Raw genomic sequence first — 9,672 nt, forward strand, 5'->3', positions numbered from 1 at the left:
ATAATTGGTACTTAGTCGTAAAATAATAGTACCTTGAGTGGGAAATACCCATTAACTCAAATATTCAATTTTGAGTATCATCACTTAGACCTTGAGTCTAATATATTCAATCGAGATATCTAGTCTTCAAATTTAATCTAGGCCTCAAGCCTTTATATTTAATATTCCTCCATATAAGCTTTCAAACTTTCATATTTAAACTAGACTTCGAGCCTAAAATTTATGAACCTCGAGTTCTTTTTCGATTGATGGAGCTTTTCAATTTGCATAAACTAGAGGAGAGCAAGTGGTTTTTCTTCTTCTTAATACACCACTCAAATCTTCGAGTCACTTGATTGCACGTGCTCGATTTGGGCTTCAAGCCTCAATATATAATAAAAATCGTAATAGTACTTTGATCATGAAAGAATAATACTATAAATGGGGAATACCCTCTAACTCAATTGTTCAAGAGTCTTATCATTTAGACTTAAAGTCAAATACACTCGATCGAGAATTTTAATCTCGTATGTAATAAAGGCTATAGGCCTATAATCGTCCCTTTTATTTTTAGAACATCATGTTCAAAATTCGCACAAGGGACAGCTCTGGCAGAACTGAGTATTTTAAGCATATCTCTTGTTAGAGATCCGATTTCAATGATTCAAAATGTTCCAAAAAGCCAACAGAAAATTCTACAAGTTTCGTATTTTGAATTTTCTGAAATTCGGACATTATCAGGTCCAAAACAGACGTCGAAGTACAGACTCGTGAATTGCACGAAAATTCACCTACAACAAAATTAAGATGATTAATATTTAATCAATTTAAAACAAAAATAAAATATTTGAAATCAACTCCCTTTTCATCTTCTATGGTTGAGAAGTATCTTCTTTGGATCATCTTTTCTCGAAAGTGAAAATAGAACAATCGTGCTGATAACGTGTTATAAAACAAGGGAAAGACAAGAAGAGAACAAGTGTGTATGTATTGTATTCTTATATGAAATGCTATTTACGGTTAGAAAATTGCTATTTGCGGTTTATAACAAAACCCCCCAAAACTTTCCAAAAAAAGTCCAAAACCCCCCAAACTGCAAATAGCAAAAAAAAAAAATTTCGAAAATTCGAAATCAAGCTTGAAGAAGGGTTGGGCTTCGATTTTTTGATGTAATTTCGAATCTTTTATGTGTAATATGCATTGGGTAGGTTGATTACGGAACCAATTTCATGTTAAAAAACCCTACAAATTAATTTGTAGGGCTTTTTTTTTCGCAAAAAAATGTTGGAACGCCCATCTTAGGCGTTCAATTAAAAAAAATTTTTTTTTTTGCACTGGACGCCCAACTCGGGCGCCCAAATGCAGCTTGCACGCCCAAGTTGGGCGTGCACTGCATGAATGGGCGCCCAAGTTGGGCTTTTACGCGTTTTGGGGGGTTTTTGTATTTTTTTGGAAAATTTAGGGGTTTTAGAGAGATAAAGTATTTTTTGTTATAAACCTCAAATAACAATTTTCAAACCGCAAATAGCAATTGCCATTCTTATTCAAGTGTATACAACCTTCATACAATGGTATCCCTTTTATAGTTCAAGAAGACCATTCAAAAGGTCTTGAGTTACAAGGGAATGAATGGCCTTAACATCCACCATTATCACCTCTAATTACATACACTAATAATTTTGTAACTCCTATAGACATCCAGCATTAGCTTACATACTAATATTAATTAATTATTATTAGATAATTACTAAATAACAATTAATCAATAATTATTTACTTATTTAGTATTATTAACCAATTAATAATTAATAATTAATTAAAAATTAAATAGTTATTATTGATTATTCATTAATAATTAAGTAATAATTAATTAACTAAAACAAAACAAATAAATTTTAAAAGTTAAAACAAAAAAGAAAGAGAGAGAACACACTCCCAACATGGACGTGGAAATGGGAACTGCTCCCTTTCAGCTATGGTGTGATTTAGTTTTCATTTTCGGCCTGCCGGCCGTCGTAAATTAGGGTCACTCCGGCGTTCGACGGCGGCTTACCCGCCACTTCAACACGCGCATCAACCGTAAGTTCGATTTCCTTGAGAATCATCCAAAATCTACCCACTGTTTTAGCTGCTAGCTTTGCTTCTGTTCTTTCTTCCGACTAATATGATTTCATTCCGTTTGATTATGATTTTATGCATAATGCATACATCTTACTCCGCGATATATTGTTCTTCGATTTAATGTTTGTTTTTGGCGTTAAAAGAAGGAGAAAAATTGTGTATTTCTGTTCATTTCGGAGGAAATTGTGAAGGGAATGTTTACACGATCGTAACCTAATTATGTGATTCATTTACGTATTTTTTTTTTTTTTTAAATCAAGTTATTATTTCTGATTTCTTTATGTTTTATTGAGTTTATGGTACAAAAGGATAGGCTCATTTATGCTCTGTTTGGTAAAGGAAACAAAATTGATAGGGAAACTGTAGCGAAATCGGATAGAATTCAATTTTTTTTTTGTTAGTTGTTCATTCTCCAATCAATTTATCGCCTCCCTGTTTCCCCGATTCCGTCCTCATTGGTTTCATAGTACAACTACCGAATATGATGATTTGTGTTTCTCTGTAGTGGAGACTTCTTCTTTGGTGTTAATGTTAGTTAACACACGTCAACGAGACGAGATATATAAACTTGAAGACTTTCCGAATAACATACAATATAGCTTTCTAGTTTTTAGTAATTAATTGTGCTTCATTTGCTTCAGTATTGCCAAGTCACAAGAAAGAAAAATCTTCCAAGTATACATGGTTTATTTAGCATAAAGGAACTTAAGTATTACAACGTCGTCCTCAAGAGGAAGTGGAGTGTGCCAAATATTTCCTTATTGACAGATAGAGAGAGAGAGCTAGAGAGAGAGAGAGAGAGAGAGAGAGAGAGAGAGAGAGAGAGAGAGAGAGAGAGAGAGAGAGAGAGAGCTAGAGAGAGAGAGAGAGAGGGAGGGAGGGAGAGAGAGAAAATCGAGAGAGTGATGGAGACAATGTAGACTAATTGGGCTTTGAATCTATGACATTGGTCAGGGGACGGAACCCATGCTCAAGGCTGGCTTGCCATATTTTTTCAATATCGAACATCGTGTCTCCACACTCATTCACGTTCCATTCTTCCATAGCATGCAGTATTCCTGCTATGCGCCACGCACTCATCACTTGTCTTGGCAGCCAATTCTGTTGTGTGCATGAAATTTAAAATTACGAGATATAATTCTTTTTGTTTTTCGATTTTCAAAAGGGAAATAGTAATTGAAACGTATAGAGTTTTTATCACTAACCTCACAAGAGTCGACATTTTCTAGATGCTTGGGAGCCAACATTGCTGGTGTGGTATTGTAGGAGCAATCTTTGCGCATTTTCTTTGGTGGAAACTGTGAGAACGGAATGAATATTGTTCCTTTTGGTGCCTTTAACTGTTCTTCTTCACTGAGCTTGTCTCCCACTAACCATGTCTGCATAACCAACAAAACAACCTGTGTTAGAATGCTTCATCTATAAACAAATTCTGTTAGAACAAAATGTTGAAATGTGTACTAGTTTTGAATGTTGCATGAAACTTTTAATGTGATAAACGAGTTCTATAATTCACAAGATTCATGGTAAAGGAAATATTAACCTTGGGAGTATTGCTTTTAGAGAGGACCAAATTGTTTCCAGCTTCTTTGCTGAGCTTTGCTTGAAGTTTCTTGTACTCGTATTCCAACATTGTAAATACCTGTTGCAATAACAAGGAGCATGAACTTGCCAAACTAACAGAGAAAACTGTTACTACTTCATGCTTAGAGTTCAGTTTACTACTGGTCTGTTTTTTTCCTCGATGATATACGTAACTTAAAAACGTTTGAAACATTGGTACTTTATGATATGTGGCAAAATATTATGTGTTAGAGCAGTTAGATACATAGAAAGGGTGTTTAATAATTGTGCTATAATTACTTCATCTTATATACTTCAAACTTGTGATTTCTCTAGTATTGCTAAACATACCTGGATTCCACCTTGGCACAAGGCAAGGGCAATGGAGTAAGCAACCTTTGATAGGTTTCCTTTAAGGACAACCTGAGTTGTTCCTTTCGGAATGCTGTTTATTACGACAGCAACCACTAGACTACTCCCGTCGACCAGCTTCGTTTTTAGCTGAGGTTGTCTTTTCAAGAAAAGCTCACCGTTCTTGTTAAGCCCTTCTTCCTACATCACATGAACAAGAATTAAATAACTGATATGCTCGTGTCGATGCAGAAGTATCTGATTGTAGGCTATATTACTTGCCTGATTTAACAGGCCGAGGCTCAACACTCTAACACCCTTGTCCTCGGCTTCTAGTATACTATTCTCAATCATAGTATTTATCGTCTCTTTCTGCCATTGCATGTAGTACTGCAAGACCATGAAAAATAATGTCAGATTTATTTATTTATATATTTATTACAACAGACCGAAACCAATCCATGAGATCTTTACTTGAATGTTGTACTTAGGAATCGCCCATGTCTGTATTTTCAGGTGTTTGAAGGCATTTCTCTCAACAGTAAATGTGCGGCCGTAGATCCAAGTAATCATCATTGACCAAACTGTGACGGGCCACATCAACCACAAGTACCAGTTAGATTTGTGTGGCTGAGAAGCTAAGTACGGGAATCCTAGGCGGAGGTGATAAATCGATTCTGGTGTTGTGAGATGAGTCAGATGCACCACATCAGGTGACTCTTCCTTTCTAACAAGTGATTTTTCGTATAATGTGTCACTAGATTTGTCCATCGTACCATACACATAGTCGTAGAACGGCATGAAAAGTGAATAATTGGTCCGAAATTGGGTGTGATGCAGCGAGTGATACCTGTATCACCAAATATGCTGTCAGTCAAGATTTAATACATCTAAGCATGTTGAATATCTAGTTAAGGAGAACAATATTATCTTCGCAATTAAAATATTTACTAACTTAATCATAATTCATGCATCAATATGATAACCTACTCTCGTAATACAAGTAAAAATATAAATTTCCCGTGTTACTCTTTTTATTGAGTTTTTCTCAGAGGAACTAACGTATCCTGAATCTACCACTTGTTTTCAAATAGCTTGTGAAAATACAAAAAAAAGGAAAAAAAGAAAAATGCTATATATAAATAGAATTTGTTCCAATCCTAAATAACAGAGGGTTGGAAGTGATAGGTTAAGATACTTACGAAGGTGTGTACATGAGGTACTTGAGTGGGGGGAATGCCGAGAAGAGCCATTTGGGAATGAGCTCAAAGTTGCAGTGGCCCATATTGTTCATAAAGTCAATATAAGTTGCATAAATAGCAAGTGTAGAAAGAGAAGTATTCCCCATGAACAGAGTGGTAAGTACCGGTATAAAAAATAGGAGGTAGTATGAGATATGCTCCGCGAATGGATGAGTTACCGCTACAACAATTAAATTATAGGTCGATCGAGTAGCAAAAAAGTTAGTATTATGCTATGCATGCTTTATCAGTTTAAAATACGATGTGTTTTTCTTTTTTACATACATGTAATGGGCTCAGTAACAATGGACGAGAGGTGGTGGGAATGGTAGCGCGAGTAAAGATAGTGGTGGTGCAATGCCCTATGCAGCCAATAGTAAAGAAACTCCACCGGACCAGCATGTAATAAAAACGTCCATATAAGCCCATCTGTCCTCCACAACGGAGTACGAGGTGCCGACTCGATAAACATGAGTCCCAAGTAAAAAAGTATCCCGTTAAATATAATTTGGTCATCCCTGCAAAATAAGTTTCTTAGTTGATTAGAAAATGAGCATAGTTCAATATTTCTTGAGAACCAATGTTACCAGTTTCTCTCTCTATCTACTTGCTCGAATTCGATGCTCTTATCGAGGATCCTGTTGTTCCCCTTTGCTGTTCGATAACGAGAGAGTGAAATCCATATTATGTTGTGCGCCGCTCTTGATAGCAGGAACGGTATTACAAGAAAAGATACTAAGTAATTTTCTTTTTCTTCCTTCATCAGATATGAGTATGTTGCAGGTATTGCCCATGGAGCCAATACCAAGTACTATATCAACAAATCGAACCACAATATTAGTGCAGCTAAAACAGCATATATGATCAAAAAAGGTAAGAATATATATATATATATATATATATATATATGTGTGTGTGTGTGTGTGTATATTCTCGTCTATGTGACATATTCTCCATTTCTTACGCTATTACAGTGCTGAGTGCACACCGAAAGATTATGGGATTCATAATCCAAATTGGAGCAATTTCTGTATTCAACGTTGTTCTAGGTAAGTACCATCTTCGATTCTTCTTTAAGTGTCTGTCTCTTTAGGCATAATTTGTTTTACGTATTGTGCGTCACTCTAGAGTTTCAAAGCAGATTTTTTCTTTGATGTGGAGAAAATTCTTAATATATGTAAATGGTAACTTTGGGCTTTTCTTAATTTTGCATGCATGCATCCTAAACAACACTTAAAACGAAAGAAATAGAGTATAGCAAAGCTCATAAATACCGCATATATTGTATGGATAAATATCGATAAAAAAAAAAAGTTTGTATGGATTTACCAATGCGGATAAACGAGTATGATAAATAACAAGAAGGATGCACCTTGAAGTTCCCCAGCCATGCCCATGGCCATTCAGTGAGAATCCCTGGTTTAGATGCCATCTTTTGTTTGCTTTTACAGATTAACTTCTATTCGTCCAAATGACGAACATTATATATATATATATATATATATATATATATATATATATATATATATATATATATATATATATATATATATATATATAGAGAGAGAGAGAGAGAGAGAGAGTAACTTATTGACTGCTTTGTAACACCTAAACTGTTTTATGTGGCAGCTATTTTATGATATTAGTTATCGCCGTACTTTTTAATGCACTTGGAACTAACATTAAATTTCGCAAACCTAATTTTTGTACTATGATGCTATATATCTAGGAACTGATACTCTAAAGAATGATTCGACGTTCTTGCCTCATGCAGTTGTTAGCGTGTGCCAATAGGCTTAGACACCACCTAACTTCCCGAACTACTGGGCACTTTCGGAGGACAAGTCTTGAGCCGATGCTATACCCAGGTACGTATATGCTATACCCAGGTACGTATGTTGTTTCGAGTTTATATCTCGTATTTACGTGCGTTTTTTTTTAAAATTAAATAACCAAATTTATTGTTATTTGGCGCGGCGCTCTCTCGATTTATTGTTCTTGCTCAATGGAAGGACCTGATTTTTATTTGTACTGTATATGTAGTTCTGCCAACAAAATTAAATTACCACCAAATTAAATCTACTCTATAATCAACAAAGTTAGCAGCTTTAGCTTATTACAGATATCAATATTTTACAGCTTTATTTTCGTTAACACACATTTATAATACAGTAGAACTTCGATGAATTAATACTCTATAAATTACTTAATAAGTTCGCTTAAATAATAACTTATTTTGGTCACAACTCGATAAAAAAATATAATAAATTATTAGTTCGATAATTTAATATTTTGTTAAATTTAATAGAATTTTGTTAGTTCTGACTGAATTTATCATTTTCCTTAAGAGCCCTTAAACTTAGGTCTTTTATATATTTGTGATGATGATTATTTAATATTTCCAGAGTGTAGGATCTTGACATTTTCTGATTTGCCATTATAATATAATCTGCAACGAGAATATGCTGTTGGAATAAGACGTCTGGTTTAATTTAACTTTTGGAAAATTCTTTTTTAAGGTATTAAATAATTAAAAAATTATTGATTTTGAAAGATTGCTTTTAAAATTACGAGTCGTGCCATCAGCCATGCGAAGGGTACTTCATAGTTGAGCCTCGATTTCTGGAAAAAAGATTCGACTTTGATGCTCTTTTTTGGGTTGTATCTTTAACCCAAACTAAAGCTGCCCATTTTATTCCCTTTCCCCTTTTCAGAATCTAATAAAAATCAGGATGTATTATTTTTATTAGGGCAAATTACGGCCACGTCCGTGAGGTTTGGTCAAATTACGGGAAAAAACCCTCTTGTTTGGGTAATTACAGCCACCCCTTTTTTTTAAATATTTTTACATAAAACTTATGTTCGGTTATTTATCGAACCAAATCGTATATTTAGTTCGGTAAATGGTATGAAATGTTGGCATACTGAAATTTCGGTTTGGTTTTACCGAATTAACATCCCTAAATTTGCATTTGGAGGGGTCTTTTGTAAGATAATACATAGTTGAGGGGGCTGACTGTAATTACCTAAACATGAGGAGGTTTTCGTAATTTGAACATAACTCAAAGGGTGGTTGTAATTTGCCCTTTTTATTATGGGTTTTTGGCACTTTGCACCCTTGAATTACACTCTTTTGGCACTTTGCACCCTTAAATTGCAAAATTGGCAGATTGCACCCTTTAAACACAAATTGTTTGGCACTTTGCACCCCAAACCATTTTTGGCTTAGAAAAATTACCTGCAACTTGTTGAAAACCTGAAAGATGGGCAAATTCGCAATTCTCTAATTATCTATCCTCTTCCCCCAATTCTTAATCATCGTTCCACCATTTTTATATTTTGTCCTATTAATCAAAAAATCCTAAATTCTTCTTACCCATTTCTATTTGCCATAATATGTAAATTCTAAACTAAAACTCAAGAATGGTCGGAATATATAGACAAGAGTCCGATAACACACCTTCAAAAAATCAAGTTTTATTCCATGGTAACGCTATTTTTTTCTAATAATTTTGTAGATCCAAACTATTCAATGGGAGCCCAAAAATCTTTCCATCATGAAACTAATAGGCACCACCTTTCTACCATCAAATAAACTTCTCGGTAGCCTTATTTTGTTATTTGACTATTCAAAAAAAATTTGAGGGCTCGGCCTAAAATTTCCAGTTACATTATTTTTCATACTCAAAAGAAAAAAAAAAGTGATTTACTATTATTGTTTAGTGTTTATTCCGATTTTACCATTGAAAGAAATGGCTAAAAAGATTTTAGGATTTTTTGATTGGAGGGGCGAAAGATAAAAATGGTGGAACGGTGATTAAGAATTTAGGGAAGAGGATAGATAATAAGAAAATTATGAATTTGCCCATCTTCCAGGTTTCCAGCAAGTTGCAGGTAAGTTTTCTAAGCCAAAAGTGATTTGGGGTGCAAAGTGCCAAACAATTTATGTTTAAAGGGTGCAATCTGCCAATTTTGCAATTTAAGGGTGCAAAGTGCCAAAAGCGTGTAATTTAAGGGTGCAAAGTGCCAAAAACCCTTTTATTATTGTACACTTTTTTTTTGTTTCACTCTCTCTCTTAATGTAACACATTTTACCTTCTCTTGCTATTTAATTGTTTTTTTTTAAATCCAAATTATTTTTTTATTTTCAGACAAAATGCACTTCGCCCCCTATAAATTTTCCTTTTTTTTTGCACTTTCCCCCCTAAAAATTGAAAAGAAAAAAAACAACCCTCTCAAAATGTTGTTTTGATTGCACTTCACCCTGAAAACCAATTCGGTGGACATCGTGCACCAAATATAACATTTTAAAGGGGCAATGTGCATAATTTTTTTTCAAGGGGCAATGTGCAACAAGAATAATAATTTGAAGGGGAATATTCACTTTTTAAAAAAAATAGGGGGTAAAGTGCAAAAA

General features: G+C 34.3%; 1 protein-coding gene and 1 long non-coding RNA gene across 2 annotated transcripts; one reads left to right on the top strand and one right to left on the bottom strand.

The window, feature by feature from the left end:
* Nucleotides 1–1,918: 1,918 nt before the first annotated feature.
* On the top strand, nt 1,919–7,122 carry LOC148765274 (uncharacterized). The gene is made up of 5 exons (XR_016029588.1): nt 1,919–2,058; nt 4,531–4,727; nt 6,039–6,128; nt 6,230–6,304; nt 6,985–7,122. It is a non-coding gene; the product is annotated as an uncharacterized LOC148765274 (long non-coding RNA).
* Nucleotides 2,619–6,724, bottom strand: LOC148765275 (very-long-chain aldehyde decarbonylase CER1-like). The gene is made up of 10 exons (XM_088813323.1): nt 6,628–6,724; nt 5,843–6,066; nt 5,541–5,773; nt 5,217–5,436; nt 4,489–4,864; nt 4,297–4,404; nt 4,015–4,215; nt 3,644–3,742; nt 3,306–3,479; nt 2,619–3,201 (listed from the first exon to the last, which is right to left on the bottom strand). Exons 1-10 carry the CDS (start codon nt 6,685–6,687, stop codon nt 3,022–3,024), a joined length of 1,875 nt encoding a protein of 624 aa, XP_088669449.1. The 5' UTR covers nt 6,688–6,724; the 3' UTR covers nt 2,619–3,021.
* Nucleotides 7,123–9,672: the final 2,550 nt, after the last annotated feature.

This window comes from Erythranthe guttata, chromosome 14 (genome assembly GCF_056151865.1).
Source record: "Erythranthe guttata isolate IM_541 chromosome 14, IM_541, whole genome shotgun sequence".
In the NCBI taxonomy this organism is placed as follows: Eukaryota; Viridiplantae; Streptophyta; class Magnoliopsida; order Lamiales; family Phrymaceae; genus Erythranthe; species Erythranthe guttata.